The sequence below is a fragment of the Enhydra lutris genome, unplaced genomic scaffold, assembly GCF_002288905.1.
Source record: "Enhydra lutris kenyoni isolate GAN:26980312 unplaced genomic scaffold, ASM228890v2 scaffoldscaffold9, whole genome shotgun sequence".
Taxonomy (NCBI): domain Eukaryota; kingdom Metazoa; phylum Chordata; class Mammalia; order Carnivora; family Mustelidae; genus Enhydra; species Enhydra lutris.
Window position 1 is genome coordinate 14,346,121 of NW_019154093.1, and position 27,321 is coordinate 14,373,441.

Sequence of the window (27,321 nt, forward strand, 5' to 3'; positions counted from 1 at the left end):
AATTCATTTAATAAAAAAATTAAACGTGCCAGGCAATTTGCTAACGTTTTGCACGGATTATCGGTCCTTCACTTAAGCAGGTGCCATTACAATTTCCATTTCATAAATGAAACGGCCTCAGAGGAATTAAGCGACTTGCAAAACTCTGCGCTGTTTTTATTGCCCGAGATGCAACAAAGCAACGTAGAGCGGAAATGCCAGAAAGCAAGCAGCACCCGAACGTCGGGGAGCGGGTGGGAGCCAAACCCTGCCACGAGCTCACCAGTCAGCCGCTTTCGCACTGTGTTGCCAGCCGGCTCCATTTCCGCGAAGCACAGACCGGAAGTGTTCCTGCCGGCCGAGTTTAGAGTGCGCACGACCGGAAGTTTCTGTCCGCGGCTTTGCGGGCATAGGGGAGCGGTAGACCCCGCAGTCAGAATCCAGGTGCCGAGGCGCTGGGGTTTAGGAGGCAGACGGGGCAGTTAGGGAGACCCAAACGGTGGGAGACAGGCCGAACCCCGACCACATCTGAACTGCCCTCCACGTAGCGGTCTGTCTCTTCACCCCGCCTCAGTTGGGGCTGAAGTGGCTCCGCCCCCCGGCCTGAGCCTGGTCCCTTCTCAGGCACTGACCCTTGACCTCGGGGCGCTCCCCCATCAGGCGCGATGGCCACAGGCGCGGATGTGCGGGACATACTAGAACTCGGAGGTCCAGAGGGGGATGCAGCTTCCGGGACCATCAGCAAAAAGGACATTATCAACCCAGACAAGGTAGCGGGGGCGCCTGAGAGCCTTGGGTACTGGGAGTGAAGTGGGGAGCAGTGACAATGGGAGAGAGAGGGGGGAGAAGGAGGGCGGTGCTGCGCTCCTAGAGAGATGGGCGATAAAAGGTGTGACATAATGGGACAGACAGTGTTACCTTGATGAGATGGGATGGAGGTGGTGGGACACCCATGGGAAATGGTGGGGACGAAGAGAGTGTGATACTCCTAAGAGATGAGAGTACCAAAAGAGTGAGACTCTTGTAGGATATTGGGGCAGGGTGGCACCAGGTCGGTGTGACGTTCTGAGAGACGGTGGAAAAATATCTTCTACTCTGACAGGTCGGGGCTCTACCCAGCGAGGTGGGGTTGGGCAGGAATGACCTGCTCCAACTAGAGGTTTCCCTGTGAGTGGGCCTTCCCAGTGTGTCGTTATGTGTCAAGTGTGTATGCGTTATCATTGTACCTGTAGGTGCTGTTTTGTTCAGGGATTGGGCTGGGCTATTGAATTTTCAGGGAAGGGAGTCTAGGCTGGGGTTCCTATCCTGTGGTTTCTCTTCTCAGAAAAAGTCCAAGAAGTCCTCCGAGACATTGACCTTCAAGAGGCCCGAGGGCATGCACCGAGAGGTCTATGCACTGCTCTACTCTGACAAGAAGCAAGTACTAAAATCCCAAGCACTCTAGGTTCTGGTCCCTGACCAGTCTGCATGTCCCTATCTCCTGGTTTTCTCTGCCACTTCTCTCCCTGCTGCCCTCCCCAGTCGGGGCTCCTGCTTGCTCAGTAGGATGTAGGAGGAGCTCAGACCTCTCATTCCAGGATGTGACTTCCTTGCTTCAGGGTAGATCAGCCTGGTTCCAAAGGCTCTCTGCACACCTCTGACTCTAACCTCTCATCTCTCCAAACTCTGCTGCCAGGGATGCACCCCCACTGCTACCCAGTGACACTGGTCAAGGCTACCGCACAGTGAAAGCCAAGTTAGGCTCCAAGAAGGTGCGGCCCTGGAAGTGGATGCCGTTCACCAACCCAGCCCGTAAGGATGGAGCTATGTTCTTCCACTGGCGACGGGCAGCTGAGGAGGGCAAGGACTACCCCTTCGCCAGGTTCAATAAGGTGAGCCATCACCATTTGGACATAGGCCAATGTAGCTCAGCCACTCAGAGCTACTCCGGGAGCTCTCAGCCTCCTGGGGTTGGCTCCAGAGGTACGGTCAGTCTTTGTGTCAACCACGGTTACTCACTCAGTCCACATGGCACATACCTGCAGGGTGAGACTTCATGGGTCTCATCCGCCCATGGGATCCTGTCCTTTCCTGGGCCTGGTCTGGTTTTTGGTGGTTTCTCTTGGCCCTTCAAATGTTGCTGTTCCTCAGAGCTGTGTCCCTGTCTGTTTGTACTTTCTCCCTAGTGGGTCTCATTTTCTCTGTAGCTTCGGTTGCCTACTATATGCAAGGCATTAAGTGACCCCACTTAATATCTTCAGTCATTTACTTAATGTCTCTTTGGGAAGGCCCCACAAGAACTTCAAGTAGGTACCCCTGAGCAGAACTCATCTGTTCCCTCTCTTCCTCACCCATATCAGTGAATGGTACCACTGTCCACCCAGCTACCCAAACCAGAAACATGGGAATCATCCTTGACGTAACTTCTCCTGTGGTCTCTAATTATTTCATTCAACAATAGGACCAAGAAGGCAGGGAAGGATAGATGACAAAAATGTAAGCAAATAAATAGGATTCTTTCAGATAAGAGCCATCTTATCTGAAATGAAAAGTAAAAAGTAAAAGGTAAAATGAAACCAGGATATGAAATGAGTTAAAGAGTGAACTTGTAGGCCATAGGGAAGGCCTAATTTAGATAATGTGGTTAGGATAGGCCTCTGTGAGAAGGTGTCATTTGAACTAAATCTCAGCGATACATCGAATCATTGAGTCCACGGATTCTGTTCCCATAATAAACCACACCTGCCTTTGTTCTTCATTCCCTGTGCCGGCACCCTGGTCCGAGCTGAATCATCTCTGGTCTAGATGACTAAGGCTCAGATGGAGCAGGGCCTTACCCACACTCCCCCAGCCAGTGAGAGGCAGAGCTGGACTAGGCTAGGACTTCCTAGGCTGTTGTTCAAACCATTATATGATACGGTGTCACAGTCCCTGCAGCCTGGAGCAGCCTCGACTTGGAGGCCCAAAACACTGGGCCCTGATCCCAGGGCTTCAAGTCCTGACTTTCCCCCCCTCAGCCCAGTGTAGCCAGCTGTACCTGCACTGCTCTGCCTGGGTGGCTCACAGGCCTCCCGGACTGAGCACATCCGGGTGTGACCCGTCATTCCCCCTCACCTCGGAGAGACCTGGTTTTCCTCCATCTCACCACCATCCTTAGACCCCCTAAGTTCCAGTGGAGGGAGAGGCTGGAGGTACAGGATTGAGAAGGGACAACCAAGAGGTGAGGTGTTGAGATGGGAGGGAAGGTTGAATGAGACAATTTGAGAAGACGAAAGAATGTTCATTTTGTATTTGGTAAAAGCTGCTTCATGCCAAGTCAAACCTTAGGTCTTCAGAACACAGAATTACACCAGCAACAATAACTACCCTCAAGAAACTCTCCATATTGTTGGGGAGGGAGTGGAGAGAGGCACAGGTAATTACAGTCCAGTAGGATGCATGCTGTTTGGGGAGGACTTGAAGGCCATGGAAGCTTCCTGGAGCAGTTAGAGCTGGAGTTGTGTCCTAAAGTATGTCACCAGGCAATGTTAGGAACAAAGTGTAGTGACTTTTTCAGACAAAGGGCCCAGCAGGAGCAAAGGCATAGATAGAAAACCAGTCACATGTATGGTGTGCTGCAGGCTTTTCCCTCCTGATGAAGCCTAAACCCGGGTTAGGACATGGTGCAAGATGAGGCCCAAGAGGTCAGCAGGGTCTAGTCAGGCAGGGCTTGGCAGCCCGGCTCAGGAATCTGGGCTTGGCCCTACTATCTTTGGGTAGCGACTGACAGATTTTTAAGATTTTATTTATTTATTTATTTATTTATTTATTTGTCAGAGAGAGAGAGGGAGAGAGAGCAAGCACAGGCAGACAGAATGGCAGGCAGAGGCAGAGGGAGAAGCAGGCTCCCCGATGAGCAAGGAGCCCAATGTGGGACTCGATCCCAGGATGCTGGGATCATGACCTGAGCCGAAGGCAGCTGCTCAACCAACTGAGCCACCCAGGCGTCCCGTCGACTGACAGATTTTTAAATAGAGTACTGTCAGGATCCGATTTGAGTCTTAGAAGGATCGTGGTGACTGCAGGTGGAGAATGAAGTCGGAGTAAGGTGAACTAATGATCTTCCTTCCAGTACCACTGGTTCCTGGGGCCCCACTCTCGGTCTGTGGCTCCCCACCTGCTCTCTTGCTCAAGCCTGAGACACAGGGGTCACCTGTGATGGTGTCTTCTTTTACCCCTTATGTCCAGGTGCCAAGTCTTGTGGTTTTAACCCAAAATTAGGTCTGTGCCCTGTTCCCTACCTTCCACTGGAGCGGTTTTAGTTCAGGCCTCTTCACTTCTCACCTGGATTGTTTCTAAAACTTGCCAGCTGGCCTTCCAGGCTCTTGTTTCCCCTCATCTGTCCTTACTGCTGCCATCGTGGTCTTTATAAAAGAGAATCATGATCGTTTCACTCTTCTCTTTCAAAGTAACCTTATTGTTTCCTGTCACCTCTTCCCTGACCAACCCTTGTCCCCAGGCTGGATCAGGTGTCACTTGTTATACCCTTAGGTGTACGGTTGGCATCAAACTCGCCACACTGGACTAAATTATTTTTTTCAGCAGACTCTGAGCTCTGAGAAGGTAAGGCCACTGTCTGTCTTACTCAGCATTCAGCACTGGTGTTCTCAGCGTAGGTCTGGCGGGCCCAGGATAAATATATGTTGAATGAATGAATGTCTCCCTCACTTGACTGTGAGCCCCTTGAGAGCAGAACTGGCTATACAGGTCCTGAGCTTTTTTTTTTTTTTTTTCCTTAATTAAATGGAATTGAAATACTTGGAAGGGATACTTAACCAAGCCTGGGAAACCAGAGAGACTTCCAAGAGGAGCTGATACCTGTAAGAGGCCAAAAGGATGAGAAGTTAACCTATGTAGAGGAAGGAATGTAGAAGTGGAAATGCACTTTAGGCAAGAACAACAAAGGCTGAGGGGAGCCCAGTGAGTTCCCAACACTGCTAGTCATTTGTTTGGAACTTAGGGCACGTGAGCGTGTGGTTGCAGAGAGGCTGGGTCACCCACCCCTGTGTTCATTGGTTGATTCCGTAAATATTCCTTGATCTTCAGAGTGTCCTGTCCTGGTGCTGACCTGTGCTTTTGAGGAGTTTGTGAATTAGCTAGAAGACACTTTTAGTATAGTAGAGAACTTCTGAGGGGTTTAGGAAGAGATGGGTGACATGATCAGATATTTATTCTAGAACAGTGCTTCTCAATTATCTGTGATGAAGAGCTTAAAAAAAATAATTTCCAGTCCATCAGAGACTGATAGTAAGGTGACAAGAAAAGACAAAATACAAGTCCCTGGGTTTTTTTTTTTTTAACTTATTAGAGAGCAAGGTGGGTAGAGGGGCAGAGGAGAGGGAGACTCCCCACTGAGCAGGGATCCTGACACGGGGTTTGATCCCAGGACCCCAAGATCACGACCTAAACCACCAGGTGCCCCCCAACCCGCGTGTTTCTTCATATTCAATTCAGTAGGATGTGATTTCTGTGAAATTGTCATAAAGGTTTCTAAATGCCTACTCTCACTTTCCATACTTAACATAGACCACTGGTACCAGTTTGCAAACAGCAGTGGTCTACAGGCTGTCCTTTACGTAGTAGCACTGGTCAGAGAGATCACATCTTGGATGCAGATGGAGAATTATTTGGAGGGGGATCAAATGGAGACAGAGAGGCTGGTGGGGAGGCTGTTTCTCTGATGCAGGCAGTGGTGGTGATGGTCTGGACTGGGATGTGGCAGGTAGAGATAGAGATCCTGGGGGTAAAAGCCCCAGCTTTGTGGAAGGAGAGGGGTGAAAGGTAAAGGTAGGAGTTAAAGATGCTTAAAGATGCTTTCTAGTCTTCTGGCTTGGGCACCTGTGTTGGCTAATGGTGACATTGACTTGAGAATCGACCTGAAAGAGCTAGAAGTTTGAGGGAGGGTGATGAGCTCAGTATACTGAACACACACATATTTTTCTTTTGAGGTATAATCAACATACAGTATTGTTTCAGGTTCATATTTGTGTATATTGCAAAATGATCACCACAGTAAGTCTGGTTAACATCTGTCACCTGAGCATATTAAGTTTGAGGTGTATGGGGGACCTCCAGGAGAAGAAGTCCAGGAGGCAGCTAGAAACAGGGTCTTGAGAGCAGGTTTAGAACCAGTGTGGTCTTTGATAGAGAAAAGGAACTTCCCTAGTCTAGCCTAACATTGACTCCTTCCCGGGGTTTCTGACTGGCTGGCTCAGTTGGTGGTGGTGCTTTTTGTCCCCGAGGAGGGTCTGGGGGTTGGGGCATGGCAGGAGGGAGGCAGGGATGTGTGCAGGGGCATGTGCTGGGAGTAGGATTCAGGCCCCTTTTCTTTTAAGGTTTTTTTTTTTTTAATTTATTTATTTGACAGAGAGAGATCACAAGCAGGCAGAGAGGCAGGCAGAGAGAGAGAGGAGGAAGCAGGCTCCCCGCCTAGCAGAGAGCCCCGCAGCTGGGAGTAGGATTCAGGCCCCTTTTCTGTAGAGAGATGAGACTTTGGCCTGCTCTGGGGAGCTGCAAGTCTCATTGTCGCCACTGGGTGGCAGCAGTGCTTCAGAGAAGGGTTCCCCAGACTCGGGCATCCTGGGCCTTTCTCCAGTATTTAGCCATCTGCTCTACTCCAGAGTTAACCTTTGGACTCCACAGAAGCCCTTACATGTGAGCCCCTCACCTTAACCCTGGGGACAGGAGCATGTATCCTGTTACTGAGGTTCTGGAGCTGAAGGCATGGTCACATTGCTCCTGGGCCCAATCCAGAGGCGGGCTGCAGTCCTAGCCTGCTGGGGTCTCTGGGCAAGCAGCGTGTTTCCTCACCTGGAAACATCATTTCCAGGCTGCAATGTGCGGGGCTCTAGGCAGAGGGTTTGCTTTGGTCCCGCCTAGGAATGGGCGGTACACAGATCACAGGCTGTGACCACAGGGGGCTGAAGCCTGCTGGCCATGACGTGGTATGCCCCTACTCTGTTCCTCTGTGCCAGTAGACCGTGCAGGTTCCCGTGTACTCAGAGCAGGAGTACCAGCTGTACCTCCACGACGACGCCTGGACTAAGGCAGAGACGGACCATCTCTTTGATCTCAGCCGCCGCTTTGATTTACGTTTTGTAGTAATCCACGACCGCTATGACCACCAGCAGTTCAAGGTGAGCTGGTGTTACGCATTTGCATGTGTGTCCCACCCCTGTGCCTGGCCAGCCCCCTGCCTTCATGAGACCTCGTCCCTGTGCCTCTGGGCACTCACCGTCCATTCCCACCTTGTCACAGAAGCGTTCTGTGGAGGACTTGAAGGAGCGGTACTATCACATCTGTGCCAAGCTTGCCAATGTGCGGGCTGTGCCAGGCACAGACCTCAAGATACCAGTGTTCGATGCTGGGCACGAGCGGCGGCGGAAGGAGCAGCTGGAGCGTCTCTACAACCGGACCCCAGAGCAGGTCAGTCCCTGAAGCCCTCTGCTTTCATCCCGCAGGCTCGCAGTTCCCTCCCCTCTGGGTTCTGCCACCGCCCCGCTAGTCCTTCCTCGCTAGCCACTCTCCCCACTCCCCACCCCCCCCCCCCCCCCCCCGTCCCCCTGCCCCCCGCGGTGGGCCCCGCCCACGCCCGGGGGGCCCCGCCCCCCCCCCCCCCCCCGGCCCCCCCCCCCCCCCGCCATGCACCCTCACACTTGAGGTGTCTCGCTTTCCCAGGTAGCAGAGGAGGAGTATCTGCTGCAGGAGCTGCGCAAGATTGAGGCCCGGAAGAAGGAGCGGGAGAAGCGCAGCCAGGACCTGCAGAAGCTGATAACGGCGGCCGACACCACCGCAGAGCAGCGCCGCACCGAGCGCAAGGCCCCCAAGAAGAAGCTACCGCAGAAAAAGGAGGCGGAGAAGCCGGTGCGGAGACTGAGTCAGCCCAGTTCAGGGTGCAGAGCTCCGAGGGCACCCAGAGCTGGCAGGGCGTCGGGACTAACCCTGGGCCCTCCTGCCACTGTGCCTCGGTCTCCATAACTTCTTCTCCCCCAGGCTGTTCCCGAGACTGCAGGCATCAAGTTCCCAGACTTCAAGTCCGCCGGTGTTACCCTGCGGAGCCAGCGGGTACATGTCGCCTCCATCGCCGTGCTGGGGCCCTAGGCTCCCTGCAGCCTGCGCATGGCAGCCGTGGCCCTGGAGCCCCCCCGGGGGGGGGCATGTGCTTCAGAGAGAGGTCTTGGGGGTGTGGCCGGGCTGAAGTCTAAGCTCTTGCTCTGTTCCACAGAGCTCCTTCCAAGGGTTCACTTCTCTCCCGCTCCCCTTGCCTTTGGTCCCCGTTGTCCTTAACCACTCGTCGGGGAGAGGGCTTAGTATCCTGGGTCATTGCAGATGAAGCTGCCAAGCTCCGTGGGACAGAAGAAGATCAAGGCCCTGGAGCAGATGCTGCTGGAGCTTGGTGTGGGTGAGTGGGGACTGGGCCCACGGGACCTGGCCGCCTGTGGCTCACGATCAAGGCTGGGCGGGGAAGGGCACTTCGTGTCGCTGGCCTTCCCGCACACCCTGGCTCTGCCTGTGCCCTCCACCCACCGCCTGCAGAGCTGAGCCCGACGCCCACGGAGGAGCTGGTGCACATGTTCAACGAGCTGCGGAGTGACCTGGTGCTGCTCTACGAGCTCAAGCAGGCCTGCGCCAACTGCGAGTACGAGCTACAGATGCTGCGGCACCGGCACGAGGCCCTGGCCCGGGCCGGTGTGCTTGGGGGCCCCGCCACGCCAGCGTCCGGCCCAGCCCCAGCCTCTGCGGAGCCGGCAGTGCCTGACCCCGGTCTCGGCCCCGACCCCACCAAGGACACCATCATTGATGTGGTGGGCGCGCCCCTCACACCCAATTCGGTAAGAGCCCAGTTGGGCAGGGGGAGCGCGAACGGCCGGCCCCGCTCCCTCCAATGCCCGCAGTTACTGTGATGGGGTTCTGAGACTGAGGGCAGGACTGGGTGGCCATGGGCATCACCCGCCCTGAGTGTGAAACGCATGCACCGAGCCCGAGCAGAGCTTGGGGGCACCATTGACTCCATTGCCTTCTGTGTCTTCTCAGAGGAAGCGACGGGAATCAGCCTCCAGTTCCTCTTCTGTGAAGAAAGCCAAGAAGCCATGAGAGGCCACAGTGGGTGCGGGTGCTGCTGTGTAAATAGAGCTGCTGAGTCGGACTGGGCTGCTTCCTTTTCCTTCCCACCCCTGGCTAGGGGGGCGGGGGGTGCAGTCACCACACCCACTCGACAGGGGTGGCCTTGGGACCTGCCTGTGTGGATGCCCCGAGAAGCCTTCTCACCACTGCCAGTGTTGCCCAAACATCTGTACTTGGTTCTGCTCTCAAGATGGCTTACACATAGCAGTGGCTTCAGATCCAGCCACTTCGAACACTGCCTTGTGCTTAGACAGTGCCCATGGCCCTGTGCTTATTCAGGGAGGGTCTCACAGGTGCTCCAGTGACTGCCAGCCACTCCAGTGGCCTTTAGCCCCAGAGCAGCCTAGAACACACGCTAACCCCTGTGCACCTTGGACGGCATCAGGCACAGCAGCGCCCAGTCCACACACACCCACAGCCTCGTTTCCCCGACTTTATTCAGTGGCACGTTCACAGCGGGGATGGGGGTAGACACAAGGTGGGGCCTGATCTGTCCTGGAGCCCTGGGGGCACCACACACCATGCACTACAGATGGGAGGGGGCACAGGGGGGCTCGGTGGCCCCAGCAGAAGCCTGTGTACCAGGGAAGAGGCGGTGAGTGCCTGGGTCCCCCTAGCCCAGGCCCACAATGGGAGGGGCTAATACTGGGCTGAGGTTGAGGGATTGGGGTGGGGGGCACAAAGTGTCTGCTCCAGAGGGGCCGATTGGCCAAGCCCTTACCCAAGGCACAAGCCCACAGGGCAGGCTGGGGGACACTCTGGATGTAGAGCTGTGCCACTCTCCCTTTTCCCCTCTGGTGAGGGAAAGGAGGGTTCTGGGCTGGGCCAAGCAGCTACCCTGTCCTGCCCCATCCCGTCCTCGGCCAATCAGAACGGCTTTGATGTCTGCTTGAAGATGAAGCCTTGATACGCAAGTGTCTTCATGATGTTGGCAATGTTCTTGCAGTCATCTGAGAAGAGAAAGAGAGGACATTTAGATGGGGCCCAGATCCTTCCCCTCTGTGCCCACAGGTGCTCTTACATGGCTGGGGGAGGGGAGCAGGGTCAGATTCAGGAGCCACAGGCTCTTAACCAGGGGGTCCTGTCCCCTGGTGGCGGCATCTCCAGCCTTACGTTGGGCTGGATGAGGCTGGGCCAGCAGGAAGCATGATCTCAATGCTGCTCGGTCCCATAATTCATGCTGGAAATTGGCCGGCATGTCCCGCCCCAGCCCCAGCGGTGATGTATGGGTGCCGTCGCAGTAAGAAAAAGGCAGAGTAAATGTGTAATTTCTCCCTTGACGGCCCCCGGCCGCTGGGCGATCCTTCTTGTTGCCGCCGCGTGGGGACGGCCCGTCCGCCACACTCCGTCTTCCCGCCACCCGCCTTGATGTCTCCATTTCATTACTGTGCGGCCATTCATCACGCCCATGGCCAGGGTGACTTTGCCGGCACTTGCGTGTGTGCGTGTGTGTGTGTGTGTGTGTGTGTGTGTGAGAGAGAGAGAGAGAGAGAGAGATGTGGCCCAGGCCATAATGGCTGGTAACAAAGCACAGGCCTTGGCACTTTTGGGCCGAGAGCCTGGGAAGCCTGCTCTGGGCCCCAGGCTTGTGCGCTCCCAACAGCAGCCTGCCTGGGCCCCTTCTCCTGTGGAGCCCAGAGCAGTAGAGAGGGTCCAGGTCTGCAGTCCTCCCACACCCTGGCCCGCAGTCCTCCACTAGATGTGCCTGTGTGCTCAGGCTAAGCTCTGCTTCTCCCACCCCACTAAGTTTGAAGCTGGTGCCGGTCAGGCTTCAGTAGTCCTGTCTCTGGCTGTATCTAAGTACATCTGCTCCTGCCAGACCCTGTCACGGCAGTTTCTCCAGTACTGATCCCTGTGAGAACCTCCTGGAACCCTGGCGGCTGCAGGAGCAGGTACTCTGGGCCTTCAGTATCATGGACACCCACCAGGACTTGTTCTAATGCCACCAGCAGGAGGTGCAGCTGCCCAACACTCGTCCCTCTACAGAAAGCCAAGGACGGAAATACCCAAGTGGCCAGAGTTTTTCTGTTCCACTGCCAACAACACCAGTCCGCTCCCCATCCCTTCGCCTGCCTCTCCTCCCATCCCTCTCCCACCTCCTACAGATGCTCCTGGGCCATAACCAGGACCTCAGCCACTACCAGCCCTCATGGGATCGATGCCGTGATTGCAGAAGCATTATACTTCGATGTCATAATCAGGTGCGGGGCGGTGGTAAGGTCAAGGTGGGGTCAGGAGGCCTCTGCATCTGTCAAGGGCCAACTCCTTCCATTGAGCCCTTCAGCCTGCCCTTGCTAGAACCTTAGACTAAGAAACAGGGCCCAACGGAGCTAGAGAAGGGCTGTGGGAGGGGAGTCAGTCGGCCCAGGTCCCATGTCATTAGCCAGACACGACTCTGAGCCCTGTTTAGGGCAGACCAGTCGCACACGGTCCTCTTTAGCCGCCTCTACATGAACATACTCAAGGGGGATACAGACATGTAAAAGTGATACAGGACCCAGACACGGGGACACCCTTTTCCTCCAGGGACTCAAGAAGCCACGAGGGCTGGTCTGAGGCAGGACAGTGGGAAGACAGATGGGTGGGTAGTGGCGGCCATGGCAACTCCAGACGTGACCCGTCCCCGTGGTTTATGGGCCGGACACGCACCCCGCTCAGCTGAGGCCCCGTCATTTGTCTCCCTTAGTGTGTATGCCTGTGCTGTGGGGGTAGAAGTTGGAGGGAGGGGGCTGCGACAGGAGTGAGGCAGCTGACAGGAAGGAGAAGGGGGCAGGAAGATCTGTGTAGGAGGGGCAGGCTGGAGATGGGGCAGGAAGGGCCCTGGGAGCAGGAAGGTTTATGATAGGGTCCAGAGGCTGTGATGGCACCGTCAAAAGGTGCTACGATAGGATGATTTTCTTCCCAAAGATGTCTGGCCTTGTCAGGGCACCTCCAATCCTTCCTGTCTCCTGCACTCTGGGGACCACGGCCGCTGTGCATATTAAGAATAAGTCCCCTCGTTATCTGCAATTACCCAGCGGCCACACACCTCATTTCTTCCAGCAGAAAAGAAAATTAGTTTTCTATTGACTTCATCTGGCTCCTCCCTCATTGCTGGACAAATCGCTCAATCTGCCTCCCCCGACCCAAGTGAATGTGCCCAGCCCCTCCCCCCAGGCCACCAGCCATCCAGAGAGCCAGCACTGACCTCCCACTTGTGCCTGGCCCCAGTCAGTCCTTGACCTCTCCCCACTGGACACACTGGCTGGCTTCGTCCATGCCCTGAGTTTCAGCGAGCCCTGAAGATCGCCGTCTCCTGCCTGCACTTCTCCTGAGCTCTGGAACATCTCTTTCTAGATCATGTAAACCTCAAAAACATCCAGTAATGCACCAATGTCTGTCCCACATGTCTTCACTACCTAGTGTTCTCCATCCCAATGAACAGCAACCCAAGTGCTCCCAAAGAAGCCTGAGAATCGGGCTTGACATTTTGCCTTCTCCCTCCCCAATTCTCAAGCATCAACTGTGAATTTTATCTTCTTACTGTTTAATCATCTACTTCCCTTCATTCTGGCACCACCCCCCCACCCCCACCGCCCAGGGCAGACCCCATCATCTCTTGCTCTTACACAGCCTATCCTCTTTCTTCTCCCTCTAATCCATTCTCTTGTAGCCCAAGTGATCTTTCTTACACAAATCTGATCACATCCTTGTCTCTTTTAAATCCTTTCAATGGCTCCTGCTGCCCTCAGGTTCAAGGCTATATACTCTTTAATATGACTTAAAGGTAAAGGCCCTATAAAAAAAGGATCCCCGCTCTCTCTGGTCTCACCTCTGCCATTCTCTACCCCCAATCCCTGTCTTCCAATCTCCAGGAACCACTGTTTTCTGAAAATGACACAGACCCATTTCTAGTCTTTGCCCACTGGCTGTGTGCTTGTGGCAAGTGCTTAAGTTACTTTGAAGTTCAGATTCCTCCACTAGGGGTGATCAGGGATGCTACCTGTGTTAACTGTGAGCACTGAGCAGGTGTCCACACCCTGTCTTTGTCGGTACTCTAGGTTTGGAGTACTTCCTCTTTTTGGAGGGAAGGCAAGGATGCTAGTTTCCCCGGGTGACCCGACGGCGAGAAGGTAAATCCCGTACAATCTATGGCGCAGATGACAGAGAGGCCAGCACACGTGCTGAGACCAACTGGCATTCACTACACAAGCTCACACTGACTACTGATCCTGTTTACTGAGCATTCTGGAGTCTAACTTGTTGTAACTGGTCCACTACAACAAAGACCCAGACTGGGGAAGACACCTGCTTCAGTTCCCCAAGTCCGCAGTATGGCAGTTGTGGGCTTCTAGCCCAGGCTCTTTTTCTAGCCCCGGAAACCTCGTGAGCCAGTACAACCTACTAAACAGGTTAAAAAGTCAACGGTATGGTTAGAAGATGAGGAAATGGAGCAGAAGCAAAGAGACAAATCTGGGCCTTTTAACAGGCCACAAGTTCAGAGAGCAGCAGGGTGAGGCTGGTGACAACGTGGCCTCTGGGAGAGTCCTCTGCTTAAAGCCCAGGGGCCACCTGGTCAGCAGCTCCCCCTTCTGGAACCTCCCACCGAGCTAACGAGGCCAGCCTGACGCTGGCATGGTGTAGAAGGTGAGGGGCGGGAGGCACACAGCCTCTTGCCCACAACAGAGGCCTCCAAGGTAGGTCTTCCTTACCTTCAAATTCTAGAAGACTAGCCTGATTTTATGTTCCTGCAGGGTTATCAGCTTGTGACAGGATGACTCTCTTCTGTTTGGGGCATTAATATTCTTAACATTGGAAATATTTTTATGTTGCCAACTCCGTAAGGGGAGATGTGCAGCTGCTTAAATCTGTCAGAGGTGAGTGGGGCTAGCACCTGACAAAGGATAAGCTTGTTGGCTGGGCCCAAGGGTAATCAAATATCTGCTTGGCAAAGCTGCTAGTGGAAGGAGGGCTCAGACCACAGAGGGCACCCAGTGAGGGCTTACACAGAACAATGACCTGAGGCTGACACGGGCCAGTTAGGAGCGCTTGTCTGGGAGCCGAACAGTAGAGGGCTTCCGGGAAGCAGGGCCTGGGTGAGGGCCACCCTCAGGAGGCAAAGGGCCCAAGGAAATTCTTAGAGAACCATTTATTCGTGCATGCCTTCATTAAGCACACGCACACTGACACCTCTGCGTGCTGGGTGCACACGGGCCAAGCCGGGTCACGGGCCTGGCTGCAGACCCATCAGCAGTGCGGTGTGAGCAGTGCTGCGGGAAAAGTCAGCACAGAAAGGCACTGAGGATGGGGAAAGGGGTCCCCAGGGACAAAGCCAGGCAGAAGTCTAAGGGCATGTGGGAGGGGGCCCGCCAGCAAGCTGGGCTTGGAGTGGGGAGGTGACCCCGGCATAGTGAATAGCACACGGGCACCTGGCTGGAGGGGAAATGTAGTGTGTCCAGAAACAAGTACTTAAGTCTAGCAGGCGGTGGGGGTGCTGAAGAGTAAGAGGCAGGCGCGCGGCGAGAGACGAAGCCGGACAGGCTGGCAGCGACTGGCCAGAGGAAGCCCTGCAGACGGACGGGATGGCAAGCTAAGGAGTTTCAGAGCTTACTACCCTGGGAATGACGGGGAGACGCCAACCTAGGTGAGGAGGGACAAGACAGAACCACATCCGCATTTCATAATAATCACTCAAGGATTGGAGGGGTTAACCCTGAAGGCACAGACACCGGTTAGCAGACTGTACCATGGTCCAGGCCAGAAACAGTGGCCCAAAACTGGCCCAGTGGCGGTGGAGACAGAGGTGGGGATGTACGGATGGTGCGGAGATGTGGACAGAGGCAAGAGCTTTCAAAGGAACAGAATGAGCAAGGCTTACTGGGGGGAGATAGAGTGTGGGGCTATGGGTGGGGGGTGAGTCTAGGATCTTAGCACCACCCACAGAGGTAAGGCAAACCTGAGGTGGTGTAGGTTTGGGGCAGTGGTAACCTTAGTGTTAAATCTCGAGATTCCTATGGGACATGTCAACATATCAGGCATTTCCCTTACAGCTTCTAGGCTTTGTATCTCACTGAAAAAGGCCTTCCCTATCCCAGTGCTATTAGAAAACTATCATATATTTTCTTCTAATACTTTTGTTTTTATATTTAACTTTTTAATCCGTCTGGAATTTATTTTCATATATGGTGAGAAATAGAAGATCCAACTTTTTTCCCCCCAGTGGATAGCCATTGTCCTATCACCATTGACTGAACTGTCCACACTTTCCCCACCCTTCTGAAATGATGCCGCCATTATATGTACAATTCCCATACGTGCGTCTGTTGGAGTGAGGAAAGAGAATGCACAAGAAATGATCAAAGAGACAAACTGGACTGGGAGACATCAGGGGCAGAAGGGTGACGTGCTGCTGACTTTATGGGGCTGCAAGGCAGTGTGGCCTAAAGGAAGATTCAGACAAACAGGAGGCCTTCTGTCTCAAAAACTCAGCCTGGTAAGCACACTTTCTTAGTGATCTCCAGGAGCTGGTGAGGAATGGGGGCCAGAGCCCATGGAGCAAGAGCCAGGAAAGAAGGGGTGGGAACAGCACTGGGAGCAGGAACCTTGGTAAGGACGGAAGAGCAAGAACCCTGATGTGTTGACATTCTAGAACCTCGTTTTGCTGCTACATCTTTCTGTTAGCACATCTTGGCAGCATCGTGCCTGAGAGCAAAGGGCCAGTGAGTCAATGCTGGGCCTGCTTGACAGAGGACTGCCATATTAAGAAGTCCCCAGCTCCAGAGGGGACATACTTATACTAAAAAATTATTTGTTCTGGGCGCTTGGGTGGCTCAGTGGCTAAGTATCTGCCTTTGGCTCCGGTTGTGATCCCGGGGTCCTGGGATTGAGCCCCACACTGTGCTCCCTGCTCAGTGGGGAGCCTGCTTCTCCCTCTCCTACTCCCCCAGTTGTGTTCCCTCTCTCGCTGTCTCTCTCTCTGTTAAATAAATAATAAAAATAAAATCTTCTAAAAAAAAAGGTTATTTGTTCTTTGGCTGACGTTTAAATTTAGTTAGTGCCCTATATTTTTATTTGCTAACTGGGCAACTCTATGCTGGGGGCCAGCATCTCAAGCTATACTGGGTACAACTCAGGGTACAACAGCACAGGGTAACTCAGAAGGAAGACAGAAGCCAAGGCAGTGAATTTAGGACTGAACCAGCAGAGGGCCCTGGATATCCTGAGATTCTGGGTTCGAATCCAAACTCCATCACTTCGTAACTATGAACTTGAGCAAGTTATGGTCTTATTTCACCTCTCTGTGTCTTGGTTTCTTCTCTTCTAAAATGGGAACGATAATGATAATTATAGCAACTATTTCCCTCAAAGGGTTGTTGAAAGATGAAATGAGTTTTTATTTGTGAAGTGCTTAAAACAGTGGCTGGGTTAGTGATTATTATTATGGTTGCTATTCCAATAATATCCAATAATAACGTTATTCCAGGAGTAATCCCCTGATATCCCACAAGCCCCTATTCCTTGTCCCAGACATGGCCCATGCAGTCCCCTGGGTGCCCAGACAGGGCTACCCTGGCCCACCTAACACCACCCCCAGATACAGACCCCTGTCCCCAGACACGGCTCCCACAGCTCCCTCTGCTCCCCCCAAGTCAGGGCCCTTATAGCCTCAACTCCAAAGTGACCCCTTCTTCTAGCCCCTCCCCTCCGCCCCCTCCACCCCACCGAGGTGCCTGGAGGTGCCACAGGGCTGATGGTGAAGGATGACGGTGGTTCCACAATAAGGGGAAAAGGCAATTTCATCTTGATTAGCAGGCGATTTCTCTCTCCGTAATAAGCGCGCTCCAAATAATTAGCGTGTTTTACGTAATAATGAAATTACAGAAATGCAGTCCACTTATTCAAACAACTCACCATTACCATATTTTTAAATATTAGACTTAATTAGAGTTTATCACTTCAGAGAAGTATGCGGACCGAAGATGTTTTTAAAAAAATCCTCATAAAGTGTTTATTAAGCGCTGGTAAAGCTGGGATAATGATGTGTTTGGAAATTAAGGCAATCAAACACTTACCGCCGCTCCTGGAGGCCGGGCATGGAAATGAGGCCATTACACGCCCATTACCCGCCAGCTCACAGCCACTTGGGGGGCAGGGAGAGGATGTGCCCGGCCGAGAGGGCATAGTGCCCGGAAACGCCTATGCCAACAGCCCGCAACGGCCTGGCCGGCGAGCAGGTGTCAAAACCTTATGTCACTCACATAGCATCTGGTCACCAGGAACCCAACTCAGACTTGGCCACACAAATGACCAGAGCGGTCCCAAATGCCAAAGAAGACACCCAAGACTAATCCTGAACTAGACTCCCAGGCTGGGCAGGACCGGTCACCTCCATTTAGACCCTAGCGCTGAAGGGGACAGAAGCCAGCTTGGGCAGCCAAGAGAGGTCAACGAGTGGAGGCGGAGGCTGAGGAAGCCACAGATCCTGAGCAGGTGACTGCTCCCAACTCTGGGCCACACAGGAAGGACTAGCTACAGTGGGGGGAGAAGGGTCTAAGAGGGAACTGTGGAACTGAACCACAAGCCAAAGGTACAGAGGAGCCAGGGGTCAGGCCCGCGAACACACCTGGATCAGGGAAAGCAGGCAAGAAGGGTGGAGGGAGAGGGGCTGGTGGCTCCAGGCCCCATTTATCCCAGTGAATAACTAATTCCAGAATTTATAGTGCTGGGTTTTTGTTCTGTGGCCATTTATATCTGCGAGGGGAGGAAATGAAGAGGCAGCGCGGACGCCACATCTTTCTGTGTTATTGCTTGTCTGCCATTTGCAAATCATTATTAATTGTGGGCCCTGGTGGCGGGCTGGGCGGGGGCCGGGCTGGGTACATCCACATAGCTCTTCATCAAGGACCCCAGCCGCTGCCCCAGAGAGCCAATTACCCCGCCCTGATTGGGATCAGATAAAGAGGGAATTTTTACAAATTAGGGAATAAATAGAATTTCCACACAGGGCGCGGGCAGGACCTGAGAGGCTGTAATGAAAAACCATCCGTCACCATCAGCGCGGCCTGGGTACGCAGCCCCGGCACTCCCTCCCCTTGTGGGTCCGCCCTAACGCTCAGGGGCCTGGGTGTACAGGTCTAAGGACACCACTACCCCCCACCCCCATCCCAGGCCCAGAAGCACGGAGAGGACTTCCCTGGCGGGGTATCTCTACACTCTTGGGGTTAAGAGGCCTAGGCCCCAGCTCCAACCCTTTCCCTACTGCCTCCTCTTCCTCTGGATGTTAACAAGAAGGACACTGAGATGGTCAGGAGAAAAGCCAGAGTTAGGGACCATGGGGCACCATAGCCCCTACAGCTATGGCAGCTCTAGGGCAGAGCCCCGGCCCTGCGGACCACTCACTCCCGGCTCCCATTAGCGCTCCTCCCCTTGGATCATTAAATATGTATATCTTATTACACGCCTTGTTAGAGTATCGAGCTCTATTGACTGATGATAAATCCTGAGCCTCGTCCTGGCCATAAATTTATCTGGAGATGATGAAGACTCAATAATCTAGTCAGGCAGATAATATCATCGGGCCTTAAAAAAGATCATTACATTATATGTCAGAATTAAAAGTGAAATACGCCGTAGTAACAGGGCGGCTGCTCTGGCCATTACAACGGGTGCCCGCCTCCCCCACTCATTCCCAGCCAAGGCCCCATCCAGGTAGAGGGGCCGAGAAGCCTCGCCCTCCTCCTCCTGACTCTGGGATACTACCGCTAGAAGAGCCAGAGGTTAGCGGGATAACTCAAGGCTGAGTGAAGGGGACCTGACCAGGAGTGGGGTGAGGAGCAGAGGCAGCTCCAGAGCACAGCTGAGCACCTCTGCCCCATTCCACCTTACCCTGTCCCTAGGGGTCTCCCGTGGCACTATCTTCTGAGGGTCCCTGAGTGGCTCCAATAGGAAGGTGACAGGCCCTTACCCCCTTCCAGAATGGCCTGACCAACCAGGGTAGATTTTTTTCCAAAATGCCAACACTGGGATACAGACAGGTTAGGCCACTTGCCTGTACTGCCCCAGGACCTGTGACCTGTCCCCAGACCCATGTGCCAGCAGCCTGAGGCCTTTCTCAGAAGCATGTGCTGGCAATCCAGACCCTGACCACCTCCTTCCCAAGAGACCTGCCTGCCACAGCCTCTACAACCAGTCCTTGGAGAAACTTGCTGCCAGCCTCTTGGATCTTTGACCTCAGCACTAACGACCATTTCCGCTGTATCCCATTTCTACTCATTTCCACAGTTACACCTTCTACCTTTTTAACATCCTCCACTGCTCTTCCTTTGAAATATTAAATTCAAATCTCCCTAGTTACTGGCAATAATACACTTTTCTTTCATCTCACTGGAACCTTGAAACATGAGTACCTCTGCTCTCTCCGGATACACCACCTGCCTCCTGTCTACTTTCTCCCCTGTATACTCGTGACTGCTTACCCAACAGTCATGCTCTTGCTGCCAGCCTGGCAGAGCCCACTCCTCGATCATGGGACCAGGGGTGAGTCCCTTGGGTCTGAGCCACCTGCGGTGATCCCTTCCCCCTTGTGGGTCATTGGCGTAGGGGTGGCCATGTGTTCTGGCTAGTGAGAACGAGGGTAAGTTTGCTGAAGGACCTGAACGGAAAACTTCACTCTTATGAAGAGAAACACGAGGAGGAAGTAGTTCTTTATATTCTGCCAGATGTTTTCATGTCTGCATATAATGTCTGGGACTGCAGAAGCCATCTTCCAGCCATTAGAGGAGTTAGCCTGTGAAGAACATGCTGAAGATAACAGAACAGAAAAATGGGAAACGTCTGGTCCTTTATGACATTGCTGAGATGCTGAATTAACTAATCCTAGGATCACCTTATCTCCAAACTTTTGTGAGGTAATAAATCCTATTTTTTAAAAGATTTTATTTGTTTATTTGACAGGGAGAGCCCACAAGGAGGCAGAGAGGCAGACGGGGGGGTGGGGAAGCAGACTCCCCACTGAGCAGAGACCCCCCACCCCCCATGTAGGGCTCGACCCCAGGACCCTGGAATCATGACCCAAGCCAAAGGCAGAGGCTTAACCCACTGAGCCACCCAGGCACTCCAATAAATCCAATTATTTAAGATACCTTGCATTGAGTTTTCTTTTTCTTGTAGCCAGAAGCATACCAACTGATACAGAATGTAAAGACAGGAGAGAGAATGACAGAACAAATGGGCCCTATAACATAAACTTGGCTGAAGGGTGGAGGAGCAAAGGGCAATGAGGGTGCTGTTATTTCGAGCCAGGAAGCTGGTAACTCTTGTTATGCTCTCTTGAAACATCTGACCAAATTGTTTCCTGCTATATCGCAAGACACAGGCCATGTTCCACTAGAAAGGCTAAAAGAGTCAGGTTTTGACGGGAACCCACATGAAAACGGAGAGGGAAAAAAATGCAGCTGAATGAAGAAAAATTGTTTATGTCTATGGTTTGTGATCTAAGTTGCCTGAAAGCCCTGTGGCTCCATAAAGCCACGAGGGGCTTAGACTACTTCCTTCTGCCCTTTTCAGCATGTTGCTTCCAATTTCCAGGTTACCTCCTGGTCCAAAATGGCTTCGGGAGCTCCAAGCATCACATCCACATTTCAGGAAAGAGGAAGATGGGAACAGCAAAATAATGTACTTCCCAGTTGAGTCACTTCCTTTTAAAAGTATTCCTGGAGGTCTCGCATGCTTTTCCTTTTACCTCACTGGCCAGAACTCAGGGACGGAACCGTATCTAGCCGCACGAGGAACTAAAATAAGTGGTGTTTTAACTGGGCACACGCTGCTGCCCCTAGTGATACAAGGGCTCCATTTAGTGAGGAAGGAAGACAATGGCTATCAGGTATGTACCAAGCAGTTCCCATCCTAGCAACATGACCAACACACCTCACACAGGAGCCGGCCTTCCATGGGTGATCATCTCAGTCCTTTCTTGCCAATATTCTCAACTCTCTTGCTCCCTTTTCTTCCCATCATCCTTGCCTGGAAAAACCTAAACTGCCTTCTCTCTGCTTGCATCTGGGCGGAGGGTGACTAGAGAACATGGCAACCGTACAGATCTGTGCCCCTTACAATCAGTCCGCAAGCTCACGTGGTTGTATAAAGCCACCCAGCCGGCCTCCTATGTCCCTAATCAGCGTGCACGCTCTTTCCCCTTCTCCCTGGCAGCAACGTCGCATTTTCTCTACTTCCCCCATTCGCAAGTCCCCCACCCCGACCCCTCTCCCACAGTTTGGTCACCTACTTCACAGGAGACATAGGGGGCGCTCTTCTCTCACCTGCTACAGAGGGAGGAGAGAGGGCGCATCCTGATGGCACTTCTAAAGCCTGCCCTCACTCTACCTGGGTTCTCCACCACACTTCCTTTGGGGGCATTCCATGCTAAGCAAGCCCCTTTCTCTCTCACAGAGCCTCAATGGTTTTTCTGCACTGCTTCCTTAACATAAGCATGTAAACATATCAAACCTCTCCCATCTTTAAAAACAACCTCGACTTAACTCCTTTCCCCCTCCCCGTGACTGGTACCCAACCTCTCCTCCCTTTCATAGCCAAACTTCCCAGTCAACACTCAAGGCCTCCTTCCCTCATTTCCCGCCCTACAACCCGATTTCCCCACCTGCGTCCTACTGAACCACTTTCTCGAATAATCCCTCCAACCTCACAGGGCTCAAGTCCAGTGGTTTAGATCGCCCCAGTGGACTAACTCGTGCCCTGAAGCTCTTCTCCCCGGGCTACGGTGACAGCATCTTTCCTCCCTCCCCAACTCCTTCTGCTTCTTTGTACGTGTCTTTCTTCTGATCGTCCCTACAGAGTGGGTATTGCTCAGAGCTGCCACTGGCCCCCTTCTCACTCTCCATCCAGCCCTGAGCCTTATCCACCCTAGATATCCCAGTGATTTCTAAACCTATATTCACACTACCACCACCCTGGTCAAGGGTACCACCACCTCTCACCTAGGAGACTGCATTGCCCCCGTCAATCTCCTCCAAGGTGTCCTTCTAAGCCACAAATCTGGTCATTTCACTCCCTGTCTTAAAACCCTTCAATAATCCTGGAACAGAAAAAGGACAGCATTGGTGACACTGCTGAAATCCAAGGAAGCCCTCCAGTGTAGGGCACAGTACAGTAGCCACGTTTATTTCCTGGTGCTGGTAACTGCTGCGATTATGTCAGATGCCAACATGAGAGAAAGCTCGGTAAGAGATGTATAGAAAACTTCTCTGCAAGTAAAATTGGTTCAAAGTAAAAAGCTTAAGAGTTAATCATTAAAATAACAACCACCACTCCAACAGCACTTCACTGCTCTCAGGACAGCGTCCAGACTTCTTTATACAGTTCTGGGGATCTGCCCAGCTTCCCCCTTGGGCCTCGTCTTCCCCACTCTCTTACTGGACCCCAGAGTTCAGGCTCTTTTGCTTCTCGGCATGCCTTCCTTCTGCTGGAAAGCCCCACCCCTTGCTATCATTTCCTCATGCGTCTTACCTGGGCCCTCATGTTTGTGTTAGGGATCCTTCTCTGTCACCTCCTGCTAGAACACAAACCCCATGGCACTAATGTTACCTGTGCAGAGGCCCTCAGTAAACACATGCTAAGTGGAAAAAAGGAAGAACTGGAAGAAAAGAAAGAGGGAAGGATGGGAGGCAAAATCATAGGCAAACCTATTTACAGCCCTGACATCTGTTGCCCGAAGCCTAGACGTGCCCGGGCCCTGAAAATGAGTCAAGGTCCTTGTCCTCAGCTTCCAAAGTGCTGGGGGCTGAGCCCTTTCCCCACCTCCCCTCCTTCCTAGTATCTTGATTTCCCCAAGACCTGCTGGGCCGGGACACTGGCTGGGACCTGAGCTCTCAGCAGTCTGGCCACAAGTCTGTCCAGCAAACTGATGCATCTGGGGGCAGCAGTATCGGTGGTGGGACTCCCCAGTCCTAGCAGTGATGCCCTGGAGAAGGGCCTGGCTCTGCCTGGGGACTCTGCGAGGGGGGGCTGCCTCCCCGAAGCCCAGTCCCACCTGGTAAATATTTCATCCTCAAGCTGCTCAGCTAATCCCTATTAATTTCAATACCGCCGCCTTGCCTGGCTCAGCTCCCAATGCATTATTTATCCCCTTTGTTTGTTTGTAGCTAACAGGTGGGCCCCAGCGGAGGCGCTGACTGGGGACAAGCCCACTCTATCACAGTGTGGCTGTGAATTAATCATGAGGACTAATGGGAAGCACCTCAGCTCCAGGCACTGCCCTCGCCGCCTCCCCCTGCCCTGGCACCCAGGGGTGGGCTACGGCCACCTCAGCTCAACTTCATTCAAAACAACACATTTTATTTACTATCTGCCTACACGAGCCAGACACAAGCTTACCCTTTGGGGATACAAGGTGAACAAACGGGCGTCAGTTCCTGCCCTCAGGGAACTTACAATCCAGCTGAGGAGAGAGGCGTTAAAGGACTATTAATTAGGATTGTGAGGAAAGGCCGTGCAGGGCAAGTGCTGGGTGGTAGGCAGGTGCGCCCAGGGGAGGACCTGACTGAGTCTAAGAGTCAGGGTAGGCTCCCCTGGGGAAGCAAACTTTGAGCTGCTCTCTGAAGGATGGGCAGGAGTTAATCAGGCCAAGGGATGGGAATGGGGGGCTCCTAAGGACCATAAAGCCACATGGGAAGGCCTTGAGGTGAGAGAAGGAATGGAAGTTTCCAGAAAATGGGGGAGGGTCCTGTGCTGGAGTGCAGAGGGCATGAGGAGAGAGGCTTGAGAAGGGGCAGGGGACTGGGCGACAAGGCCCAGCTTGGGGATGCTCTTCTCCCTACACGACCGGCATTTGCTCCTAGTGGATGGCCATGGACACATCCTGAACACCTGATATGCACACTCGCACCACCTTTGCTGACGTGAGCAACATCTGATTTCTTGGCCTTCTGCTTGTGGCTCCTGAGATGGTCAAGATCATTACCCCTCAATTGCACCGATTAGGAAACACAGGTGGGCATTCAACCTGGGGCTTATGTGAAGGCCTCTGTGGGCCCCTCAGCAGCCTGAAGCTTAGGTGTGCCTGTGGCAGGACCAGGCTGGATCTGGCCCACTGACTCTACGTGGGGACCAGGCACAGGGCTGGGAACCCTGAGCTGCCTCAGCCACAAGTGCTCATATCACCTCCTGGCAAGGAACCTCCCTCACCTCTGAAAGCCAGCACTGGCCTGGGCCCCCCAGAAGACCTCAGCAAACATCTTCTGAATGAATGACTGAACAGAACTGAATGAACCCCACAATTCCCCACAAAGATCTTTCCCTCAGATATTCTCCTCAGAACTTTTACAGAGATCTAAAATAGACAAATGAGCTAACTGGTACTCGGTGGGCAGGGAGGGTGGGGTGGTTTACAGTATTTTCAAACGCATTACCTCTTTTCTCCTCATAGTAAGCCTGGGAAGTTGGAGTCACCATCAACCCCATTTTAAAGAGGAAGAGATAGAGGCCCAGAGTGGTGAATGACATATCCAAGACCACACAACCTGGAAGTGGTGAGTCTTGACTAGAACAAGGACATCCTGTTTCTAGGATCTAGGCCCCAGCACATCCATAGGTCTGCCCCTCTGTGGGCATTTCCCCAGGGATCCCTTGGTGGCTCCAGGGACCCTAGTTCTCAAGAATGATCCCCAAATGGCCCCACCTCATTTTTGAACCAAATGGAGCTCTGCCAGGGCAGAGGCTTCACTGTGCACATGGTCAGGGTTTGTAATTCTATTCAAAGTGGCCACGTTGAAAATCCATATGTCTCCAGGCTCCCTGTACATCATGGTGTCAAGTCCTGGAGCAGAGGCATCCATCAGCACCTCCCGATGCCATGGCCTGTGTGCCCACACGCCTCTTCCCACCCCGTGCCTGTCCTTGGCTCCCGGCCGCTCGGGCAGTACTAGCCGGCCCCGGGCAAAGGCTCACGCTGGCCCGCCTGCTGGGCCCCACAGTACCCTTGCCGGCAGACCAGCTCGGCTGCTGGGCCGCACCCCTGCCCCACATGCGGCCCCCGCCCTGCCTGCTCCTGCAATCTCTCGGAGCTAGGCAGCCGGCACGGAGGCAGCCTCGGTAACTTGCTAACGTGCTGCCCATGCTGTTCTTAAAAATTTATGACTGTGCAACATGAAAAATCCGGCTGAGGAGCCGTCATTAGCGGCGCTGCCTCCCTCCCCCACCAGAGCCGCCCTCGTAAATTGAGATTTATGGCTGCAGCAGGCGGGGCGGGGGCGTGTGCAGGCGGTGAGGATGTTGTGGGGGAGACAGGGAGACCGATGAGCCGGCGGTGGGGCCAGGGGCTCCCCCCTGCGGCAGCTCCAGCTTATCACAGTCTGTGGTGAGACCCACGGAGAACAAGGTCTTGGCTGGGGTGCAAGCCTGGCACAGGTGCTGGATTCCGCCTAGCCGTAGGACTGGACAAGGAGGGGCCTACCCCCTGCCATCACTACCTCCTTCAGGTGGAGGACCAGATCCTGAGGTCCAGGTGCGTAGCAAAGGCCTCTCAGGAGTATGACCTGAGGAGGAAGAAAGTTGGACGGAGGGAGGCAGCATCGTGCTCGCTGGAGTCACAAGGCCTGGGCCCCAGAGCCAGCTTCTCCAACCAGAAGCACATAGGTTGTCTGTGACTGTGGTAACCCCACAGAGAACTGGAGGGCAGGCAGGGAGCGGGGAAGGAGGGTGCCAGCCTCTTCCCTGCTCCTCTTTTCTCTTGTAAGGAGGGCTGGAGGAGAGCACCTTGGTGTGGGGTGGGGTTGGGGAGGGCAAACCCTAGAACCAGGCTGGGGCTGAAGAGGAGGTAATCCTGCAAGCCATTCCTCACTGAAGCCCCCCCCACCCCCCCCCCCCCATTACCTCCCCGCTGCCTCCTCCCCTGCTCACTTAGCCCTGTCAGCCAGGCCATTATGAAATTGGGGTTTCATTTACAGACTAATTAAACATTACAGCTTGTTCACAATTACAACGCGGGGATGAGGGAGTAACTAATTACGGAAGAAATGAGCTAACATTTATCTCTGCTCCCACCCTCCCTCTCCCCACTGCCCCCCCCCAATCTGGCTTCCTCCCACTCTCTGGTCAGTACCTGCTCTCTAGGTTTATTTCCTAGGATGGGGGACTGGAAGGGCCCAGCACCCAACCACCCCGGACACAGGATCTGACTATTGTTCCCAGACACTCTGGGGAGGGGCTCAGCTCCAAGGACCCTGCTGCAGGAGACAGGGGTTTTGTGCAAGACCTTGGGTGTGATGAAAGTGAGGGTCCCTGTGATGGTATGTGTGACTATGACATGGGGGGAGGGTCGGAGAGACACTCTACTTCGGTGTGAGTGTGACAGTACAGCGGGGCTGAGGCGCTGGGCTATGTTGCTCTACCTTGAAGAGCAGGGTTTTGGTGTGACTGCTGCAGACGACTATTTGTGTGATGGGGCATGCGTGTGAATGAACCACACCCTCACCCTCAAACCCAGACAGAACAGACAAGAACTAGGTGGTTGCAGGAGGTGATGGTCAAAGCAGCCCTAGGCCCAAATCTCCACTGGGCAGCCCTATTCATTCCTGACTCAGAAGCAAGAAAGGGAGCAAGGTTACCCTGTGCTGGGAGCTCAGCTCATCCCTGCCCTCAGGTTGGTCTTGGCCTCTGGCCAGATGCCTCCTGGGGCCCAAGAAGCCTCCTGGGGGCCTGGGGTGCCCCCTGTGGGCAGGAGTCCTGGGGTCTGGCTGGCCTGCCGCAGAGTTTAATAATAGTAACAGTGAGAGTAAGCGTTTCCATCCTTCCTGCCTTTGGGCAGAAGAAGAAAGGAAAGAGGAGGGAGAGGAGGGAGTGGAGGGAGCGGGCTGAAGGGAGGCTTTGAGGCCTCAGAACTCACATCAAACGGCCGGATCTGGGCCTAATTGTCTGACCCCTGCCCCTGCCTTCAATCAGCTCTGCGGCTCCCCGCCCGCCCCTCGCCTAACTAGCAGCCATGTTCTCCTCATTAGGACAAGCTCCCCTTGCACACGTGTCCCCGGACATGTCCCCAGCACTCTCGGCTTCCAACCCTGCCTAGTGGGAGGGTACAGTGGGGACCCAGTTTTGGAGGGGCCCCTGGGACAGCTCTACCCTCTGCCACCACAGCTGCCTGGACCGAGATGCTCAGCCCCTCTTCTTGAGCTGCAGGGGCCTGGATGCCACATGTGGTGACATATCCTGGGG

General features: G+C 53.8%; 2 protein-coding genes across 8 annotated transcripts in view; one reads left to right on the plus strand and one right to left on the minus strand.

The window, feature by feature from the left end:
• The first annotated feature begins 358 nt into the window (after positions 1–358).
• LOC111143046 (DNA methyltransferase 1 associated protein 1) lies at positions 359–9,142 on the plus strand. Its single transcript, XM_022496480.1, has 10 exons — positions 359–749; positions 1,304–1,395; positions 1,655–1,850; positions 6,975–7,133; positions 7,255–7,422; positions 7,675–7,860; positions 7,990–8,061; positions 8,326–8,398; positions 8,533–8,828; positions 9,031–9,142. The coding sequence occupies exons 1-10, from the start codon at positions 645–647 to the stop codon at positions 9,088–9,090; spliced, it is 1,407 nt and encodes a 468-aa protein (XP_022352188.1). The 5' UTR covers positions 359–644; the 3' UTR covers positions 9,091–9,142.
• Positions 9,143–9,539: 397 nt separating this feature from the next.
• Positions 9,540–27,321, minus strand: part of LOC111143197 (ERI1 exoribonuclease family member 3) — a 125,184-nt gene continuing 107,402 nt past the window's right edge. For 6 of the 7 annotated variants that reach the window (XM_022496743.1, XM_022496740.1, XM_022496739.1 and 3 more), the window contains one exon: positions 9,540–10,070. In XM_022496743.1, coding sequence (XP_022352451.1) covers positions 9,988–10,070 — 83 coding nt within the window. In that variant the 3' untranslated portion in view covers positions 9,540–9,987. The remainder of the gene's footprint in view (positions 10,071–27,321) is intronic. The other variant, XM_022496742.1, reaches the window with a different exon arrangement.

What these genes read in the sequence shown, in the direction of transcription:
- LOC111143046 (XM_022496480.1), top strand. Translation starts at nt 645, where the DNA reads ATGGCCACAGGCGCGGATGTGCGGGACATACTAGAACTCGGAGGTCCA. An exon ending in ACAACCGGACCCCAGAGCAG is followed by an intron (nt 7,423 to 7,674) that starts GTCAGTCCCTGA and finishes TCGCTTTCCCAG; the next exon opens with GTAGCAGAGGAGGAGTATCT. An exon ending in AAAAGGAGGCGGAGAAGCCG is followed by an intron (nt 7,861 to 7,989) that starts GTGCGGAGACTG and finishes CTTCTCCCCCAG; the next exon opens with GCTGTTCCCGAGACTGCAGG.